The sequence below is a fragment of the Phaethon lepturus genome, unplaced genomic scaffold, assembly GCF_000687285.1.
Source record: "Phaethon lepturus isolate BGI_N335 unplaced genomic scaffold, ASM68728v1 scaffold13670, whole genome shotgun sequence".
NCBI lineage: Eukaryota > Metazoa > Chordata > Aves > Phaethontiformes > Phaethontidae > Phaethon > Phaethon lepturus.
This window is the reverse complement of record NW_010514181.1, coordinates 1-22,631: the sequence shown is the minus strand read 5'-3', so window position 1 is coordinate 22,631 and position 22,631 is coordinate 1. Positions and strand designations below refer to the sequence as shown.

General features: G+C 41.0%; 1 protein-coding gene across 1 annotated transcript in view; it reads left to right on the top strand.

Annotated features, from left to right (window-relative positions):
- Window positions 1-9,425, top strand: part of LAS1L (LAS1-like (S. cerevisiae)) — a gene marked incomplete at both ends in the record, with an annotated part of 24,290 nt that extends 14,865 nt beyond the window's left edge. Inside the window, 4 exons of the mRNA XM_010292230.1 lie at window positions 2,672-2,757; window positions 4,269-4,488; window positions 6,401-6,780; window positions 9,284-9,425. Of these exons, the coding sequence (XP_010290532.1) occupies window positions 2,672-2,757; window positions 4,269-4,488; window positions 6,401-6,780; window positions 9,284-9,425 (828 nt within the window). The remainder of the gene's footprint in view (window positions 1-2,671; window positions 2,758-4,268; window positions 4,489-6,400; window positions 6,781-9,283) is intronic.
- Window positions 9,426-22,631: the final 13,206 nt, after the last annotated feature.

Below are 22,631 nucleotides of genomic sequence, written 5' to 3'. Positions count from 1 at the left end.
TTCAGCAGGCTGAGCATGATGAACAGTCAGGCAAATCACAAGTACATTCTTCTTGTGGAGGAGGAGGCAGCAGAGGTGGGTTGGAAACCTCAGAAGGGTAGAGCAAACTCTAGATTTGGCAGTCACTGCCATATTTCATCCTTGAGTGCCTACTTTTCATCTCATGCTATTTTTATTCCAGCATCCAGATGCAACTTTTAAAGAACGCAAGCTGTTGTATTTATAGTTAATGGAAGACTGTGCCTATATCCAACTCTTTAGAACCACCTACACATTTTCTTTGAGAGCCCAGCATTATTAAAAACAGTTCCCAGAAAGGATTCATACATGTGCCTTCTACTTCTGTTTATTAATAATAGCATGGTAACTGTATTGAAAATGAGACCCTATCACACTGTGGTTTCCATTGATCTTTATATAGCAACATAAATACAGTGATATGCTATGGGGTTTCTCTTAAGTGCAGATTGATCTTCCTTTAGAGGGAATTCTCCATTAAATGTTCTCGTGTGAATGGTCTCAGATTCTCTTACTTCTTCAGAAACTCAATAAAAGCTCTACCTTCTGTAGCCCTTGCTACCAGTCCAGTTTCCACCATGGCATTTGTTTGAGAAGATGAATAGTAGTATGCTACCAGCAATGAGCGTGCAAGCATATTTTGTGTGTGTGTATGTTTATATAAGTGAACACAGAGGTTTCTAGGAGTTGTTTTTGAATGCCATTGTGGTAATTGCTTCTGCTTTGCTTTGTATCTGTCCTGAAATGCTGCAGCTGTTTACTCTTTCAGTCACATGGAGTCTGTCATGTTTCACAAATGCAGCTGGGCTAGTGCTTCCCCAGTGGCCTCTATGAGAATTTAGTTTTCTAAAGGACTGACTAATGGTACTTTCCTTCTCAGCTGAAGACAGGGTTGTTCGTGCAGTCTTGTATGTATTCCTGAAGATGCTTAATTTAAGGACTCAGCTTCTTGCTTTCATTTGAGAGAATTTTTTTTGTCTTTATTCACGGAAAATAGACCATGTGGGAGGGAGGAAGGCTGGTGCAGAACACATTGACAAGGTTGTGACTCCATTACGCTTGGAAACTTGGATTATGGACCCAGGGATAACAGAGTTTGAGTTCTCTTGAATATGTCAAGCGAACTATGAAAGTGCTATTTTAATTTAGAATGCCTATGTAATTTTGAGTAAAACCTTTAATTTCCCCTATCAACATACCCTGTAATTTGGATTGTGCAGAGGGCAGAAGATTCCTCTAGATCTAAAACAAAATGAGCTAACTGGAAAGGATCCTCTGCTGTCTGCTTCAGAAAACTGACCCAGTGGACCTTTCGTAGCTAGATGTTCTGCTTAAATGGTTCTCTACTGAAGCTGCCATCTGCATGGAGATGTCCTTAATAGTTGGTGATGATCAGTCATTGTGTGTAGGAATAATGGTAATTATGCTGGAACTGTTTCCAGAGAAGAGAAGGATTGGAACTGGATTTTTTTAGAAACAAATTACATTCTACCACTTGCCTTCTGATTTCCCACCACATCATCTACTTATGACAAAATGGTCTAGTGTTTATGTGTGTTCTTTCTGCACTCTGAGATCTTCATCTGCTGTTTGTATTTATAAAAATCCTGTGTTGGATCTAAGTTGTGCCTGGACGTTTAGATTTGGAAGTCACCCCTATTGGAGAAGAAAAATTTTCTCACCCTTTCCAATACCAAAATATTTTGTGTTTGACATGGGTACTACCATTCCAAACCTAAGGAGTCTGATAGCAAAACCAGTTGTTTCTGTGGAATTTATTCAGTGTTTGAAAATAGGCACCTTGATTTTTATCCTGAGAAGTGTTTATTTTAGTGTTGTATCTTTGCACAGATAGAGAGACTCATGGATAGAGGCATGAACAGAAGAACTCGAGAGAATCCCGTGGCTGGATATTGGGGTAGTTTGTGGGAATTTTGCTTCTGCCCCTTCGCTGTATTTTACTTTCAAGTGTCAGTTCAGCCTACCTATGTGTGTCCTCTCCATCTTCCACTTGCATTAAGCCAGCCTAATAGGACATGAAGTGGTCCTTGAGCTGGACCATTCAGTGCTGTCAGACTAACTAAAGTTCACAGGGTAGTTGTAAGGGCAGGAGACATCCAAAAAAGAGCTGTAGGGAAGAGCAGTTATGACCCTACTGCAACTATCTGCCAGACAGCTGTGTGAACTGCACCTTAAGGTGTGCCTTCCCAGCAAGTCAGCGGGGTTGGCTTTTCCACTGAAATTTAACCTAGCTCTGTGGGTCAGAGGTCCTCAAATCTTGGTGGGCCTGCTGGCAGAGGACTTGGATCATTCTGCAAGCCGTAGGTATTTCAGTGTGATAAATGTTCCTGTCCATTTGGAATGTTTATGACAAATTTTCCTGTGCTTTTGAAATACCGAGATACTTGCCCCTGCAACTCGAGCAGAAATGTTTCCTTTGAGGTTCTGTTCCAGTTTGCACATTCCAGTACCGCACATTCCCCCCAAGTCTAGTGGGGTATATCCAGCCCAAAACTGGCATACAATTTTAATGTCTTACAATGAGCTACACAGTTCCAGGTGTTTGGCTCTCAGACTTATTTCAGAATTGGTGGAAGTGGTGTTTGGATATAAGTAAGTAAGTGGCATTAATAAGACTCTCTGATTGCTCTAGGGAGGCAGTGGCTGAAGCTCTTCTCAGTGATGGCTTTCTCATCCCAAAGATGGATTGTCTGAAGATGCTAAATATCAAGTATGAAGGTTAGTGTTTTGAGCACCACATAAGTAAAAGGTGCATAGCTAGTGTTATGTCCAAGTCTGTTCTTTTTTTCTCATTACATTGAAATCTCTAATTCTCTGCATATTTTTCATATACCTAGGTCCTTAAACATCTTGTCCTGGTTTCAGCTGGGATAAAGTTAATTTTCTTCCTAGTAGCTGGTGTAGTGCTGTGTTTCAGATTTAGTATGAGAATAATGTTGATAACGCACATCATGATGTTTTAGTTGTTGCTAAGTAGTACTTACACTAGTCAAGGGCTTTTCAGCTTCTCCTGCACTGCCAGCAAGAAGCTGGGAGGGGACACAGCTGGGACAGCTGACCTAAACTGGCCAGAGGGTTATTTCGTAACATATAGTGTCATGCTCAGTATATAAAGTGGGGGGAGTTGGCTGGCACTGTGGCTTGGGAACTGGCTGGGCATCAGTCAGTGGGCGGTGAGCAGCTATATTGTGCATCACTTACTTTGTATATTATTATTATGATCATTATTATATTATTTTCTCTTCCCTTGCTGTCCTATTAAACTGTCTTTATCTTGACCCATGAGTTTTACCTTTTTTTTTCAGTTCTTATCCTCATCCCACCACGGGGTGGGGAGGACTGAGTGAGTGGCTGCATGGTGGTTAGTTGCTGGCTGGGGTTAAACTATGACACATCTTTTGACCTGTTCTCCAGACCCCTTTATGGCCATGCTTAGCGATTGCTTTTGCATAAATCTCTTACCATGGAAAGACAGCTCTTCACCACTGAATGCTGCCTGGCCAAAACATCTTTTGAAGCTTGCATCTCTGCCCTTACCTGCAATAGTTGCTGATTTGATGAACTTCCGCTAGTTTATTTTCTGCATTGAAGATTTGAAGCAAACCTAAATGTGGTTTTTTTTGAGCCTCATTCACCAGTTGCATCTTAGTTCCATGCTGCTGCCCATTTGTGTGGATTTTCTGCAAGAGAATTAGGTGCCTAGAGGCAATGAAAATTAATAATTTGTGTATTTCCCTGGGACTTCTTGGAAACACCAGCCAAAACTTTCCAAAAAGGATCCTCAAATTTCTGTGACTATATTACAGTAGTAAAGATTTATGAGCTTTTTGATTCTGTGTTGCTTTGCTCAATGTGCCTTGTCTTTGCAGTATATTTTTAGACAGGATAGCTCCTCATTATGTGTGAAATAAGCTGAAACTGGAAAGGGATTAGCAGAACAGATAGATTTTCCTGTGGTTTACCATGTGATTAGATCAGGCATTGTATTTTTTGCTTTCATTGAGCTTTTGTGTTAATTATCAATTTGCTGCTTATTTTACTTCCCTAGCATAAAAAAATAATAGTTCCAGGTTCAGTGAGGATCCCAGGAAGTATCCTGCAACCAGTGATCTCAGAACAAACTACTTTAGTTTGGAACAAGTGTTCCAAATGGTTCACAACCCATGGTTCACAAAAAATTACAAAACAGTGATTTTTGGTTTCTCTTTTTTTTTTTCTTCTTATTGCAGCAAATAAAGAGGTATGGCAGTTCAAAATTCCTCAGACATTCTACTGCTTTTGGCAGCCTTTGCTGACAGGCCTCCTGTCCCGAAGTTTTACACAGATCCTAATAGAGAAAATGTTCATGGAGTTGAAGGAATGTTCTGATTCTTCAGAACTCCGGCCTCAGTTCTTGATCAACTGGATTTCTGAGATGCTGACTGGCATTGCCAAAGTAAATGCTGGTGAGTATGTCTGGAATTTGTGTGTAAAAAATGTAACAGTGTCTTCCGTACTATTGCGAAAACTGGGAGAGTGGTGTGACCTTTAGATGAGAAGTGCAATAACCTAATTATTACATTTTGTCTCATGTGAACGTAGAGCTTTTATTGTTGCATTTTGTACACTTTTCAACCTGCAGCTTATGTATGTCACGCATATCTTAGCAAAAAATTGAAATTGTTATTGGCAACTTTGCTGCAGCCTCCTCGGGATAGGAAAAACTGATCTCTCCCATGAAAGATCAGGCCCTTAAGTGCTATTTTTTCCAGATATTAGTACTTGTAGGAAATAACAGTAGCAGATAACAAATAAAGATGTTATATGCAACCTGTTACGAGTTCCCTGTTCCCAGTTCTTTCCTCACTTAACAGAAGCCTGCCTTTACAAGATATTTATATAGTCTTGCTGTTCTTTTTTAATCCTATCGCAGGATTTGTCATGCCTTCTAAACTTACAGAAAAGTAATAAGTAATATTTTGCTTTCTATTCCTAACGCATTAGAACTGTTTAAATTCACAAACTGTGTTTCACTCTAGAGACAGGGGCACAGAAGAGCTTTAATTATTCAAAGCATGTTACAGGAATTCTGTTAACAGGACTTTAATACTGTGATACAGTGTATCCCTGAGGAGGTTTCCAGCTGGTTAATTTTGCCACTTCTTCTGTACTCTCAGTCTGTCCCAGTCTGCACCAAGCTTTTGCCAGTATCTGTGGCAGTCATGGGTTCATGTTTGATGCTTTCAGGCAGCACTGAGCACGTCTATTAAGTACCAAGATCCCTGAATGGTAGGTGTTAAGTCTACTCATTGCCGTGCTATGTGGAACGATACCAGGTCCCAGAAGCAGCATACTGCATTTATTTGAGACAATACTGTACAAACACATCTTGTGGCTTTCTTGTTTGGGATGGCATGCACAGAACTAGCTTGGGAACGTCTGCACCTCACTGTGGTCACATCTTGTGGAACTAACCTGTCTGTCAGTGCATTGGCAAGTCTCCTGTAACAACCTTGATGTATTTGATCAGTACATCTGGTCTTGGATTGGAATGACAGCTTATTTGAGGATACGTATTCCAGTAAAAATGCAAAGGGATGAAGGGCATATTTTAATGGTTTTGAGCATCTTGTTTTCATTATCTTCTTTGAAGGGAAGAAAAGACAACACTGTAACAAACAGGTGTCTGTGAAGGAGCTGTTCCTCCACAAAGTTCCTTTGCAGTGGATAAGACTGACTGATAATTGTTTGGAAGCTCCCTGCTGGGCAACCCCACACCTTCTTCAGCTGTAAGTTTGACCCTGTGACCTAGAAAAGGGACAGCAAACAGTGCTCTGTAACAGCTCTGGCCTGCTCCCTTGTGATTCACTGAGTTATGGCTGCCTTCCCTTCCCGTCCCTCTAGTAGAAATTGTGGCAGGTGCGTATAAAGCCCTGCTTGTTGCCACTGATCTCCCCATTGATTCTACAAAGAAAAGAAGGAGGAGAACTTAAAAGGATTGCACCTTCAAAATGAAAGCGGAGATTATCTGGGGGGGTATTAAAGCAGCAACCTGGTCAGAAGAAAAGTGACTTGGTAGCAGAGGTGTGACTGCTTATACAGGTGATACTAATTTAGCACAGGTGGTAACTTTTTCACATGAAAACAGCAAAGTGGGAATTCAGTTAGAGGTATCCCCAGTCCTTAATTTTAATCACAAAGGGGGAGTATTCCAGCATCCACCCACCAGGGAATAATCAGATTTGCCTGTTAGAGGACATATCTGAGCAAGCTGTCCTGGAGGAAACTCACGCTTAAAAGGCTGCTTGCTCAGCTTGATAAACCTTCATCTGGAATCTTTTTTAAGCTTTTAAGACTTTCACATTGTCCTTTTCCTTTCTAGGATCCTCACAATCATGAGACCTCGCTTGCCGCGTTCTTCGCGGAAGAACCTTCTCTATCTCGCTTCCGTTTACACAGAAGGAGGTGGCCCTTTGTCCAGTCCAGGCCTGTCTTCAGACTGCAGTGAACAGCCAATTTACACTATAGAGAGCTTACAGTGGAGGGCCAGGCAAGAAAATCAGGTTAAAAATCAAGGGCAGACTGTAGAGAAACAAGAAGATGTGCTGGAGAGAGATGATGGTGTAGAGGAGGTGGAGGAGGAGGAAGAAGAGATGGTAACTGAAACAAGTCCTTTGGAAGGACTTGCTCATTCTGGTAACGTGGTGGCTATTGCTGAGAAAAGGGCAGCACTGCAAGGGTCCGCGTGGCAGATCACTGCAGGTAAAAAATGACTTTGTAAGACTTAACATTTGCCAGTGACAAAGACTGTCTAATTGAAATGCAAAGGCATCTCAGCCCTCTGGGCCTGGCCAGTATTGAAGTGTGCTTCAAAATCATCTAAATGCCAAATCACTTAAAACTGTTTCTTTCCCAGTCTTGTGTTTTATGTGCAGGAGTCATCTTTCTTAAACTCTTAAAATACTGTAAGTGCTTTTTCCAGGAGCATGTTGTTACTGCCTCATTAAATTATTTATCAGACTTTTCCAAACTGTTTAAAATTTCAATGTATCCGATTGATGAGGCAGCATATATGCCAGCTGTGAATGGCAAAGAAAATATGGGTGTTTCTTGGACTTCTGTTTGTCAGACTTGGGGGTATTTGAAAGCGCAGTTTGGCTGTGCTGGAAAGCACCAGTCATGTGCTCATAAGTGCCATGCTCCAGGAAAATTGCTGTTATGACATGGTGGCGAGCAAGGCAAGTATTTAGAGGGAATAAACAGTATATCCAGTGTTTTGTTAGCTTTACTACAGTCGCTGTATTTTCTTGTTGTGGTGGAGGATTCTGTAGCTAAGAAGATTTTTGCATAAGTGATTTATGGAGGGACTTGAAGATAGGAGGAGGTTGGTGGAGAGGAGTTGGAGGCAAAGTGATATTTAAAGGAAGAAGAAAAGCAGCCATTAGAAGACAATGAACTCTTGTACCCCACTGACAGGGAAATTTTCCAAAGTAAAAAAAAAAACCCAAAAAAAATCTGCCTAAGGAGCTTGGCTTAGTTATGCTGATGTGAACAGCTTGTTAGAGCTGGATGTTTTGAGAATGTAAGCAAAATCGTCCTCGGCTTCAGTGACTTTGGTTCAGATCAAGCAAAGCTTTCCCTGAAGGAACATGCATTGTGTCCTGAACCACCTGATTTTTGTGAAGATTCTGTTTGTGTAGTTATTTGTGGGTAAACTTAATTTCAGTTTGAATAACATCTGTGTAGTTACCATCCTTAAACAACTTGAAACTATAGCCAGTAGGTATCTACAAACCCATGACAACATGTGGTATATCAACTATGTACTAGGTTGTTGCCCAAAGAGAAGGCTTAGGCTGTTAAATGTATATAACTGTAACTTGACTTAGAGCTGTGTTGGATATTACCAAATGCTGTTTCTGCCCCTTTTTAAATCGTAAATTATAACGCATAGAAAGCACTATCCTATGTCAAGATTTTTTTATTATATTAGATGCTAAGAATGGTATAAAAGGAAAAACAAATCTTCTGGTTCTTTAAGGCAATGCTTGGGTTTTTGAGCAGATGTCAGGTACGTAAAACATATCAGTTTCAGGCAAAAAGAAGGAAATGGCCAAGTTGTACATGACTAGCCAGGGTTCCAAATAGTCTGTGTAATTATTGCTGGCTTTCTTGAGTGCAGTGCCTTATCTTCTAAAGTCTTCTGTCTGCTGGTCTTCACTGAGCTGCTAGTAAGCATTCCAGAAGTAAGTGTTCTGGTATCAGGAAAGCACATAGGCTTAAGAAATCTTATTGTCAAAACAATGACACATAATAATTTGTATCTTTCATTTAGTTAAACCTGAAATAAGAATGAAATTTGAAGGGGGATTTCCCTATTGGGAACTGCCTTTGAAATTTTGGCACTACAGTATAAAGGAATGGACTCACTGATATTATCAGTTGTGATGGATGGTTTCACATTGTGCAGTTTCTAGCCTCCATTGGAAGCAAGATTTAACAAATGTGAAGTCATGGAGAGGAAACAGCGATAGATGCTCATAAAAGCAAATAGCAGAATTTCCAGAACATTGTCATATTCTTTTTCTTTGTCATCTCATCCCAGCTCACCTGTCTGTCCAGAATTGCTTTATTGGTTAATTAGGCTTCTCCAGCCTTATACTCTTCTATTTTTGTGGCTTCGGTTCTTTTGTCACTGTTGCACTGTTGCTGTGCAGCTGCTAATCTCAGCAAGTCATGAAGAAGCTGGTGCCTAGTCTCACTGGAGGAATGAGCTACTGGATGCAAAGGTGTTGTTTTGTATGTTCATATGTGTATAAATGGCTCTTTCCATTTACAGAAGTATGCAGAGTAATTTTTAAAAATTAACATATGTAAGTCAATGTGTATGTTTCAAATGAAAGTATGCTTAAAAGAGCAAGGTAAATATGTTGCTCTAGAATACTGTGGGTTTTCTTTTAATGGACGTTGTCTCACAGTGGTTTGGATGAGCTGCACTGTGTAGACTGTGTGATGTTACATGACTCCAGATGTGTCCCTGATGTCTGACATACTACAGTGACTTTCTTTGGAAGACGTAGTAAGGTTAGAAATAAAATTAGTTAAAACTACAGTTCAAGTTTATTTGTGCTGAGTACCTGAGATTGTTCATTTTTGCTGAATGGCTGACTTGCATGAGATGGTATTTGTGGACTGGGGGCGGATCTTGTTTTTTGAAAATCTCTGGGGAGCTCAGACTTCTTGTTTATGTACTGTTTTTACACAGATGAAGTACCATGGAAAGACTTTCCTCTTGGGAAACTCCCAGGTCAGACAGATGACCCCGATGGTCTCTTGTTGGATAATTATTCCATGATGTCCCTGCTCGATCAGCCAGTGAGAGATGAGTGGAAGTCTTCTAATACAAAGTGAGTAATGGTGCAGGCAGGACTTTGCCCCTGAACTGTGAAATGCATTTGTCTCTGTGCCTTGTACTATATAATATAAAAAATTAGGGATGAGATTTCCTTTTCGGTTTTGTTTGACTAAATAGTGTGACCCAAATATCTACTACTATCTCTAATATCTGCTAACTGTGCTTCTCATGGATTTTTCAAGTAACATGAGTGTTTGGAAGGACCTTTGCAGTGCTGGTGTAATAGCATAACAGCCTGCTCTTCAGACTGTGCTGACAACTTTGTGTTGTCTGATGCTGTTGGTAAGATACAGTCTGCTGATCTCTTAGAGTTACTAGTCTGGAAGTGCAGAATTTTTAAAACAAGCTACTGAGAGCTGGTGCAGAATCTGCCTGGTGATACACCGGGATGCGTAACTTTAATGGGAAAACTGTGGCCTTGCCATTAAAGCATTCAGGACTAGAAGCCTTGGAAGTCGTTAGCCACCTCCATTGTCAGTTTTCCCAGACCAGCTAATCTCGTATAAGAAGGAGTCATCATTCTGAAATGCACAGTGGTTTGCTGAAGCAATTTGAGGTCTGTTAGTGGGAAAGCCTGACAATGAGAAGGTAGCCACAGGAAGCGGCTGACTGCAGATTACTTTTGTAACACTCGAGGAAGGAATTGGCTCTACATAACCAGGGTGGTGAATAAGCTGAGAGTTTCACATCAGCGAATGCAAACGCGTCTCTCTTCTGTATGCTTGAAATGGAGACTATAATACAATTCTTGAGTAAGGTCTATGTCACTGCAGTCCCAGCCATTGATCCTGTGGCATGAGCCCAACTCTCTTCTCCTCACCCTCCCGCACGACAAGAAGAAACTCTTCCTGCATGTTTGTACTGCATTAGTCGTCATTCTGTCCTTGGAAGAAGTATTGCATTGTTGATGGACAGTCAGACAGAAGTTATTGCTACCTGTATTGCTGTGACAACTCACCAGTATCATAGGATGTTACTTCATGAAGCCCTAACAGCTATCCTTCGAAGCTGAAAGAATATAATCAAGACATGCCTCTCTGCATTTGTCTCCTTCATCTTTTCCTGTTGTCAAGTCTGAGAGCTGCTATTTGTAATTGCTGCTGTTCTCATTCCCTTTTGGGAATGTACTTTTGTTTTGCGCTTCCTGGGTCTTTTGCCCTATCGGAAAGTTAAATGTAGTGGCATAATTGGCAATCAAAAATGTGATTTCCATTGGTATCCTTTGAGGAAGCCAGTTTATAATCTTACCATCTTCACTTCTCCTGCTCTTTCTAAGAGAAACCATTACAAGGATTATGAGATACTGCTGCTTAGCAGTTTGGAAGTTATTAGCACAGCCTCAGCAGGCTTGAAAGCCCAGTTTCTATTAACTGGGACTGTGATCCTCAGCCACAGTATGTTGGCATTGCCCAATGACCTTTTCAGAGCTGCAGCCTAGTGATTTAAGCTGCAGATCTGACCTCAGTAAAGAAACACAGGTTGTCATGGAAATAATGGTAGTATTCTATAAAGCTTTAGTTAGATCACCTCTGTTACTAAATGAAGCTTATCCAGTTAAACCATCCCACTGAAGATGTTTTAATAGGATCATTATTTCACCCTTTGAATTTGTTGTGGTTTAGCCCCAGCGGACAACTAAGCACCACACAGCCACTCACTCACCTCCCTCCTCTCCGGGTGGGATGGAGGAGAGAATCCAAAAAACTCAAAACTCGTGGGTTGAGATAAAAAGAATTTAATTGGACAGCAAAGGAAGTGGAAATAATAATAATGATAATGATGGTGATGATGATAAAGGAATATACAAAAAACAGTGTCATAGTTGCTCACCACCTGATGATCAATAGCTTGTCCCCAAGCAGCAATTCCCGCCTCGCAGCCAGCTCCAGTTTGTATACTGAGCATGATGTTATATGGTATGGAATATCCCTTTGGCCAGTCTGGGTCAGCTGTCCTGGCCTGTGCCCCCTCCCAGCTTCTTGTGCACCTCTCCGCTGGCAGAGTGTGGGAAGCTGAAAAGTCCTTGATTTCGTATAAGCACTACAACTACTTAGCAACAGCTAAAAACATCAGTGTGTTATCAACATTATTCTCATACTAAATCCAAAATACAGCACTATACCAGCTATCAGGAAGAAAATCAACTCTATCCCAGCTGAAACCAGGACAGAAGTCAAAGGAACTTGTATGCTGTAAGCTGTCAAATCAATTTCATCACATACACAATAGGAGATGGGCTTATATATGTTTTAATCCAAGGAACACTTCTGAATATAAATGAATGGCAGTTATTTTCTTTAATACTTGATAGGATAACTTTCTAGTCAGTGAGTCTTTCCCTGTAGTTGATGGGCCCAATCTAGTAGCTTCAAGAAAATGTGAAGAACATTGACAGTCATGCAGGGTGTGGCATTGCGTTGGGAAGAGCTTTTGCACATATTCATGTTTTCACATACTCAGAGTTGTCTTCAGGTTAGCTTCCAGTTCCAAACTTTCGAAACAGCAAGGTTTCCATTCTTCTCCATCCTCTTGGTCATCTTCCCCAGGACTAGTCTGCTCTCTTGTCAGTTTAGGCCTACTGAGATAGTGTTGTTTCTGCTTGATTCATCCAATCAAAATGTAAAATTAACATCTCACAGATTACTAGGTAGTCAAAAAGATACTGTCCTTTCCTACTGCTCCTCTTTCTGATGGTCCATATACTTAATGAAGGCCTTGGTTCCAACACTTCTACAAGAGGCAGGACCAAACCTGCGTCTCTTTAACCTCTAAGAGATGAAATGAGTTATCCTTTTTGAGTCCTCTTGAATGATGTTAATCACTGACAAGACCTATGTTTGAGTGCTGTATGAATTTCTTCTCAGACTGTGAAGACAGCAGGTAACCATTTGTCTTCTGATAGTTTGTCATCCCAAAAAGAAGAGTAAATCTATACTAGATGCTAGAAGTCCCTTTTGATTCAAGAGCCCTTTGGTGTCAGCCAGGCATGAGTCATGTTTCTTGCAACATGTTTCATGTTGGGAATAAGGCAAATTCATGGAATTTGCAGATCTACTTTCAGTCAGCAGTGCCCCGGCACTCTCTCTGTAGTCACAAATGATAGAATACTTGATCTCAGAGACTTTAAACATAAAGCTATTTGACCTGATGCTTAGGTAGGTGAGATCACTGATAAGAATAAGGAACTGCAATAGAATTCTAATTGGCTACAGTAATCAGTACCATTTGGCATGTAGCCAGCAGGATCTGACAGGAGATGGGTGGGGGCTTCTTAATCTGATCCTCGTTGGCTCAGTTGATTTTTCTATGCATGATAACTGGAATCATCATTACAGGGGCTGCAACGAAGCGTTTGTGGAGTAGTGTGATTCACTGTTTTGGCTTGTTTGTAAGCTGCAGCAATGTGCCCTTTCTGATTTGTGTGTTGTAGGCTTCAGGTGTTCTATAATCCCAGTATATTTCTGGGAGTGGTTCCTCGAGTAACAGGAATTAAAGATCACCTAATGATTCCAGGTTCTGCTCTACAAGCAAAAGAATTCCTCTAGATATAAACTTTACATCATACCACTGATGTAGATGTTAAAGGAGATAGAAGTTGGCCATGCTAAAATCTGCTGTCTGAAAATCCACAGCACATATTACTCAACTCATTTGTTAATAAAAATTCACTAAAATTACTAATAATTTTTTTTTTTCATTTTGCTTTGGACATCAACAAAATCTTTGCTAGTGTCAGCAGGAGTTAAAGTCAGTGCTAGTATTGAAGTGTGATTAGTTACAGCTTTACTCTGAGTGTGGAAACATCTCTTAAATAAAATTTAGAATAGACTTAAGAATAGAAAATTTTGGTCGAATTATGGAATATAAGTCATCTCACATGCATCTCTGTTCCATTCCAAGTAATGTGATACAATCATAGAATAGTCCAGGCTGGAAAGAAACTTGAAAGATCATCTGGTCCAACCTTCTGTGGGAAGGGGAGCCTAGATGAGATTATACAAACTCTGTCCTTGCCAAATTCCTCTTATCTAATAGGCTAAGCTTGATAGCAGGAGGGGTAGTGCAGAAGACCCTCAGAAGAGGAAAAAAAGCTAGCAGGGTTTTCTATTTTTGGATTCTTGAGAAATGTGAGTATTGTTTGAGAGAAAGCAGCAAGTAGAAACTATTTCTATGGTGCTGCCCAATTTTTGCAGCTGATGTGCTTACCAATATTTTATTTTTGCCTCTTTTATTGCACGCATTACGTGGGAACAGCAGTGGTTTGGGATCTTTGATAATCTGTGTCTCTTTCTTTTACCTCTAATCCTCTAGTTGCAGGTGGTTGGAGAAATGATCTGGTTGTTCTTTTGTTGGTCTCCCAGCCCCAGCTGCTTTGCCTCCTTTTCCCTCCCCATACCAGTGGTCATTTTGCTGCAGCTTCCAACATCTGTGGTGGTGAGAGTGAGAAGACAGTTGTTTGTTTTGTTGAATACAAGTGCCAACAATGGCAATATGCTCCTGTACTGTCACAGGGTAGGTGAAGAACTGAAATTTATCACCGTGACAGTGTTCTCCTATATACCAAATTCTTGAAAAGTCTGTGCCACCAGTATATGGCTAGCTGCTCCTGCAGCTGGCAGAATACCTTGCAGTTTCTATAGCTTTGTCACCAGCAAGGTAATTGACTGTGTTCTTATCGCTTTTACTTTGGTTTTGGCTGCTTTCATTTAATGCCCACTAAATCTTTCTTCCTACTACTGCTAGGAGTTTTGCTTGCTAGCCCTTCATAAGGAAGGCTCAGCTGTGGATGCAGGCAGCTGACCTGGAGATGTTTTCTAGATAGTATTTCCACTGTATTTTGGTTATGTTCCAACAAGAAAAAAATCCTCTGTGTTTAGAGTTCCATCATAGTTCCTAACAACTAGAAAGCAGAACCATGAAGCAAGCAACCACTGGGTGCACCTGGTCCTGCTGCACCTTCAGTGTTATGTTCCTTTCTCCTTCTTATCAAACTTTGACACTTGTAGCTGCTTTTGTGATGCTCAGTTGTTGCAGTGAGTCATGTGAGCAGTTCAAATCTCAGCAGTTTTACAGCACTGGCAAGCAGTAGTTGAGTGTTACGATTAAATGGTGACTTGGTAAAGCTTCCAGTCTGTCCCTGTCTTAATATCACCTCTTGTGACTTCAGAATAAATGTGATCTAATTGTTTGGGTTTGGAGGGCGTATAAGGGTAGTAGGAAAGAGTTTTGGGAGGTAAAACTTGTTGGGATTTTTGCAAATCCATTAAATGTCCAAAGTGGCTAAGATTTCTGGTTTTCCAAGACTTGCTTTCCTTATTGTGCTTCAAGAGCAAAGCATCACAGTGGCATTAAGACGGAAGCTGTAACTGTGGTTCTGGGAGTTCTGATGTCTGTGAAGGTGCTTTGAGATTCTTGCCCGAATAGTCTGCAAGGACACGTATTTAAAGGATTTTAAGAAAAATCCCCAAACACAAAACAATTGCCCACACATCAGCAAGTGCATCTAAACACAAGGCTGATCTTTGGCTCAGCAAGTTTCCGATTCACAAACTGCTGGCAGGTGGGAAGGTAATTGGGAACACTGTTGTTCTGTTCTGTGTCTGTGTGGTTACTTACAGAATGTAGTAACCTGTTGCTTTTGAATATAGTTGGAGACAGGCAACTCAGACCTTTGATCTTGGCTAGTGCAAACACTTTACATACTGGAACTGATGTGCAGCTAAATCTGGACCCTAATAGCATGGTGCACGCTCTGGAAGGTCTCCTAGGATGCGTTCATCCTCCCTTCTCCCTGAATGTTAATAGTCTAGGAAATATTTGTGGCTGTTTTTTTAAAAGGCTTGTTTCTCATAACAAACTTGTTAGGGGTATTTTTCTCCCCTCCATGCTGTAGCGAGCATTGGAAATTCAGATTTGTACTTTGTCATAAACAACCTGCAACATGCATAGCTGTAGAGTTGCTCTGAGAAAAATATTTGTACTATTAATTAGATACTGAAATGGATTCTCATAATTACAAATGAACCATTTTCTTTATTCATAAGCTGTTCTTTGTAACGTACGGTTCAGTAATTTTCCACAGGTGAGCCATTACTTACCCATCTTTCAAGTAATGTTCTCTAATGTTTACTTTCTAGGACTTGTTTATGATTCCATTGCTTGCAACAGATTAGAAATAAGTGATCCTTGCTTCTGGGTACATGAAAAGAAGCAGCGAGTCATACAGAACAGACAAGGCTATGGGGAAATGCTAAGTCAACCTGTCCATACACAGAAGAAGAGCAAATATATTGCTATAGGACAGAAAAAAACTGTCTGTCATCCAGTTGAAAATTGCCAAGACGTTCTTGGGCTCAAGGCTTACCTGAAGTATATAAATTTCCAGTAATTTCTGCTCTGTACCATACTTGTGTAACTGTAATGGGAAATTTTGCTAAAGATACTTATTAGAGGCAAGAACCTTGGAGTAATACGGGTTATCTTCAGGAAGCAGTGCGCTCTATGCCATAGTAGTTGCCTACACACTTGACTGTGGCCCCTACCTTGACTTGGAGAATAAGCTGCTGGTAAGCAGAACAGAAATGTTTGCCAAGGCGCACAGCTTCTCCGATGCTGAAAGAGACAAACCTAATTTGCATTATAAATTCTTGCTCACATGTGCCAAAATACTCCTCTTGATATCTGCAAATGGACAGCTGGAAGGACCTGTTTTTTCCAGTTTCTTTGGTGCTTTTCTTGTAGGTAATGCTTAGTTATTAATGTATTAATGCTTAGTTATCCTTGCAAGGATATGAAAAAACATGTGGTGACATTAAGGAATTCATGACAGAGTGGCTGGTGTAGATTGGTTGTTTGATGGTTAGGAGGAAGCTGCTGTTTCATTTTATAGTGCAAGTGGTAGGTAGACTGCCCTGGGGAAAATCAGACCTTTTTTGCAATGCCTGTCCTGGAGGCAAGGGTGGAATTTCTGTGGTGATGCTTCACAGAGGCTTATACTGATGTTGCCAGGGAACTAGCCACCAGTGAAACCAATTACCCAAGCTGGTTTAGAAACCTTGCTTTAAAAAAGGGAGGGGAAGCCTGAGCCACCAGTAAATATCTTGCAGTTAAGGTTGAAGTTATCATTTGCTTTTTACCTACAGGATTCTGTTCTCTTCATGTACCATAGAAATAAAAGAAGAGGGAAAGTGATGTACATGATGCAGCTGACTTCCGGAAGAAATCACATTAAGAGATGATTTCTGCTGCAGTGCAGTGCCTCGTGATTATATTACAGAAGCAGAATGAGTCCCCACTAACTGCTGCATTGCAGACCTGCACAGAGTGTGTTGCCTGTTCTGTGTAGCATAAAATTACTTGTACTTCTCAAATTCTTACTGCAGGGAAAATGAAAGCAATCTATAAAGCAGGTACATAAGGAATCATCTCGCTAACCCCAAAATTCAGCCTCTTCTAGGGTGGAATGTGGTAGCAGTTAAGACAAGCATAGCAAGTGTGTTGGAAAAACAGTATCCTGGGGACTTAAAATAGCAAAGGTCACGCTTACTAATGTCTACTACTGTAGGCTGGTTTTTTCATATTGTCTTGAAAATAGTCTTCTGCATAGATTGCTGCACGCCTTTTCTTCATATTTTAATATGAAACAATTTCAGCATATATTCAACGGTGAAATTGCCATAGAGGTATATAATTAATTGCTTCTAGGAATTTGTAAGTTGTCTTCAGACTTGTTTTAATCAGAGTTTGCTGCTGTCACCTTTCAAGAGACCTCATTTTAAATAATGTCAATGACAAGATTTATAATTTTTCTTACGTGATTCTTGTGTAAGTTACAAAACCTTGTTGTCCAGAAGGTGCCTCAAAAGAACCTGAGGCTTTGCTTCAAATCACACCATTCTTCCTGTTCATACCTCCTTGGCTTCTGTGCTGCATGTATTTGTGGCACATAGAAACTGAAGTGCTTTAAGGCACCACTAAGGTGGTGTCATGACTGTAAAGCTATACGAGACAGTACTGGTTCAGAGAGTTTTTGTAGCCTAAAAGATGGGAAAGGGAGGAGTCAAAACCCACTTGAAAATCCAGAAGGTGGGTTAATTTTAATTTATTGTTCTTAACTGCTTTTGATATTGGAGAAAAAGCAAACCTGTGGGAAAGGAGCATGGTTTGATGGCTGGAGGCATGTTTCCTCATATTGTATTTAGGCATGAACAGGAGCAGGGAGAGATGACAAAGCATTTCTCATGACAGACCTCTGTTCCCTTATTGCCAGAGATGTGGGGATGGAGAGTGGGCTGGAGTAGTTACAACAGAATCTGAAAGACCTAGAACCTGTGCTCATTTCAAGAAAAGCGTGGCTGCACCGGCAGAGCAGGAAGCTGGCTCTAGCCTGTTCATGAATGCTGGAAATAGAGGCACCCTTTGCCAGAGTAGAGAATCTCATTGATGCTGTCAAGAATTAGTGTGGCAGTCTAGGTGATTTTTATACTAGAAACATAGGATTGAGCTGAGGAGTAAAAAGGTTCATTCCTTCTTATCACTTCTGCTGGTGTGTATCCTACCTCAGTTCTATCTGCCCTGGGTTGTCTTGTATAGAGTGAGAAAGTTTTGTTTTCAACATTAAGCTCTGTCAGTCCCTAAACTAGCAAACAAACTGAGATTAGGCTCAAAACATTCTCTAACATCCACGTTCATTTGACCCCACAGCAGTAGTTTGCCTACACTGTTCTGTACTGTTACAGGGATAATACTGCCTTTTCAAGCAAGTAGTATTGTGGTTTAGCAGTGTTAAGCACAATGCTGCAAAAGCTGAGTTGTGCTACCAGAACAGAGCTGTTGGGCCCTTCCTTGAATGGAAGCAATTAGTGTTAAGCTTGTTGGGTTTTTTTCTCCTTTGGAGAAGGCTTCACCCCTTCCTGAAGGGAGAGAGAGGTTCCTGAATTTATTAGGAAATGACAGAAGGACGTAGTTGGAATACAGAGGCAGCTTCAAGGTAAAGTGGAAGATACAATTCTGGAAATGACTTGTCTGTTGCAAAGGGGTCTGGGATGACCAGTTTATCTGTTCTTCTCTAGTCTGGTGTATTTTATGACTGTGTTTGCAGTTGAATTTGGTTATCTGCACACATTCCAATGGTGTGACATACTTTGCTTGCTTCTTATGGTAGACACTGTCTGATATCCAAATGCCTGACACTGTTTGCCTTGTGTTTTCCCAGAACCATCAAGAACTATTTTGTTGAAATGGAAGAAAGGGCATTTAGCTGAGGACACCTAATTAATGCATTTCAGTTAGAAGCAATATCTCCAGTGTTGCTGCATGTGATTTTTTTTCCTCCCCTTAAAACCAGGCACTTGAGTGATGCAAATCAATGTGAATAAAGCACTGTGATACAGCACTGGACACAATTTAAACTACTGATAGGCATGGAATGGCTCTCGCTTAGCCTAAACTATTCAAGATCTGTACTAATGGTAGTCACTGAGGACAACTTCACGGAAACATTTCTGTGGAAGAGAACAACCACCTCAATTTGTTTATTTAAAGTTATTTTTTAAAAAAAAACAGTAAAAATAATGTAGTACCATCAGAAGTATGCAGTGACGCGGTGTAGCGTACTGGGTTTGTTTTCCAGAAATTCAATCTCAATGTAGAAAGGCCTGGTACAAATTTGAATTACAGAAAGCAGACTTCTCAAACAGCAGGAGTGAGCACACAAAGGTGATATTTCTTATCCTTAAAGAAAATGGGCATGGAAGGCATGCCAGCAAATTGTTTGAGCTGGGTCACTCTGAATTTTAAAAGTAGTTAATACTGTTATAAACTGCCCAGAGAGACTGTAGAGTCTCCATCCTTGGAGGTATTCAAAACTCAGCTGGATGTGGGCCTGGGCAGCCTGTTCCAGATGTCCCGAGCAGGGGCATTGGACTAGACAATCTTAAGAGGTTTCTTCCAGCCTCAGTGGTTCTATGAAAATATCTCTGTTCATTTCTCTTCCTACTTCCTCAACGAAAACTGATAATAGCAATAAATTGCTGAAGTAGTTCTAGTAATAACCTAAAATCTAACTGAAAAGGAGCCTCCACATGTAACCACTTTTGTCCAAAATGAAAACTAACTTAAGACATTTGTAGTGACAGTATTACAGTCCTTTCACCTCTGTGACTGAGAGTTCTTTCTAGGCCTGCCAGTAAACTGTGAGTCACAAGCAGCAAATAATCTGTCAAAAGAAAAGTCTGTGTCTAGTGTTGGTGGATCAAGTTCTGCAACGGTCTAGATCAAACCAGTTAATGTTTCCTTCCCATATTGGTAGCACTAGGTTCCTTTGGAGGGAGATGCCTGGACTGTATTTTGAAATATGATTTAGTCACGGTGAGGACTGATTGTGTATTGAATTCAGACTAAAATGTTGCAAGCCAGATATATAGATTTCCGGGCTTCATTGTACAGACTCTGAAAAAAGCCAGCGGGTGTTGCTTTCCCCTGTGCCCCCAGTAATTGCTTTCCATATGGCCAAAGATGCAGAGAGGAGTAATTGCAAGACCTTCATCTATATTCAGCCAAGGAGGTGGTCGTCTTTTTCTCTTCATGTGCTGCTTCCGGTTGGCTGTTTTTTGAACAATGTAATGTGTCGTGCAGCTCATATTAGTAAAAAATACCCATGTAGAAAATGAAAAAGCACATACCAGGCCTAAAGTAACGTGTTTCTGCATCTCTTTGGGTGTGTGAAAGGGGTAGACAGTTTCTGCCACTTGAGATCACAGCCTGGCAGGAGGCCAAGGAAAAAAGCTTAGAAAGAAACATGAGGAAAACCTGTTGTTACCACCAGTGAAAAGGAGCAGAACTTGATTTACTCCCGTAGCTGTGCCTGGAAACAATACAAGTTTCATCAGGAGTGTTGCAACAGCAGCTTGTTCATTCTTCTTACTTCCCTTGCATAGCAACTTCTCTGTTTGCCAAATGCCATGTGGCATCAGAAAGGTTGTCTGACTTGCCCAGAGGCAGAGTGGAGCAGATTTTCTTGGCTACTTCTCATGAATTCTTCTATGTAGAAACTTTGTCCACTGTCTTGCAGCTACGTGGGTTTTCTGCTTCCCCTTCAAAAGGGGCTTGTATGGGCTATTCCAGAAGGGCTGTTTGCTATTTCTTTCTTCTTTGATAGTGCCCTCCAACTTCTCTGTCTGGAGAGAGCTGTTCTGCCAGGCTCACTGTAGGGGTACCGCAGTGTGGCATGAGAGATTGTGAAAATTTGATGCTTAACTTTGAAAATATCTATAAGATGCTTGGAAAAAGCATCTGCAGCATACACAATGGGACACGCCCTTGCTAGCCATGGCCATCTTTATCTTTCTCTCTGGCTCCACAGCCTCAAAGTAAATGAAGGTAATGACCGCAGAAAGAGTTTCCTGGGGCATGGAGTTTGACATTAATTCGCAAAAGAGGACTTTGGACAAGTCACATAACAGAAGCAGAACCTCTTGCTGTAGCCCTAGTTCACCAGATCCACAGATGAGAATGGAGTGCTTGGTCATCTTATGATGCATTTAATCTATGTTTAACGTCTGCCTGAATTCTGCCTGCCTTGTTTGAGGTCTGTGCTTCTTACTAAATAGTTCCTATGAACTGTAGCAAAACTTGATTACATACCAGGAAAAATAGGTTTCAACTGACATCTTCCCTTCTTGTTTAAAGATGAACTCAATCTTGAGAGACAATCAAGACCCCACCTCAATTCCCATGTTTCACTTCTTTTTCCACTTCTGTTGCAGTTTCTGGAGGTTTGGAAAATTGGAGAATGTGCCTTCCCTATGCTGAAAGCAACAGTCTAGCTACCCACAAAGTTTTCCCCCACAAGGTTGCTGGATAAGTAATTTTTTTTCTTCTTTTCCTGTTCCTGTTTTTCTGTCTGCCCCTTATCACACAGTTTGGCCTCCTGTGGAACCCTTTACACACAGTCTCTCTGGTTTGCCATCAGATCTTCCCAAAGACAAGTATGCTGTTTGCAAAGCAGAATAGCTCGAGTCTCAGAGAAGCAAAATAGTTCAAAAAGAGCTGAATACAGCCAAAACCTGTGAATTTTGAGGCTGTACTCCATTGTCACATATTTAGCTGTCTTTGTAGATACACTGTTGGAAAAGACTAGTGGCAAGCCAAGTGGCTGAGGGACAAAATAGCACTGATTATGGAAAAGGCACTTTCTCCCTTGAATCCCAAGTAATAAAGCGGTTACTCTGCTTGGCGATACTCTAGTTTCATCCCTTCTGAAAAGCTGTGTGTGATGAGCTTGCTCTTGGCAACCTTCATGCAGTGCAGTTAAGGCAGAGTGATGTCAGTGTCTGTCCCCCAAGTCCCTGTCCTGGGAATGACAGCAGGTCTGTAAAGTCATGAATGATACATCACAAGGGAGGAAAAATTATCTCATTAGTAGGCTGAATTCATGACAGTTTCCAACAGCCAGAGGAAGACCGTCAGGGTCATTACACTGGGTGTAATAGCTGTGATGTTTCTGTGCTGGCTTGGTCTGTAAGACCTTTGTCAGTGTTTCATCTGAACAGGGGGTGTCCAAAAGATGGTTTGACCTTAAAGGAGAAATTATCTGTCTCTGGGGAGTCCTGAGCAGCAGCCAGTTATTCCAGTACTGAACAGCTGGAAAAGACATTGAGTTTTTCAGTGTATAGCTTGAAGTTGCTGTATAACTAAAACTTTCCAAACATCTCAGTCTTGTTTGCAGAAATTATCTTCTGTCTTCAGAGGTCATTGGGTTTGTTTTAACATGAGGCATAAGTTCCTGTGATGCTTGGATACTTTGGAAAAGCTTGCAGTTCCTTCCTCCCTGGTCCCAACAGTCTGTGTTCTTTGGGGTTTTCTCGTGTATGCTGTGTATGTGTGTTGTCCAAGTTTGCATTTAGTGTTGCTGTGGCAACATCTGAAGCTTTGAATAGCTGCTGCCATCCTCAGGCAGGTGTTTTGTTTTTTGTGATAAGCATATGTGCGTTTTGTTTACTCCCAGTGGCAGCTTTACCTGGCAGTAGGGGCAAATTTGGCAAATAATGACCACTTGGAGAGTTTTCTGAGGGTGGAGTTGCTGACATACAATTGCTTTAGGGTTTGCATCAAGTGGTTGCACTGACATTTCAAAAATGGGATTCTTCACTTAATGGTCATGGATAACGACCTGATTTCCTTCTATGACCAGGTGACC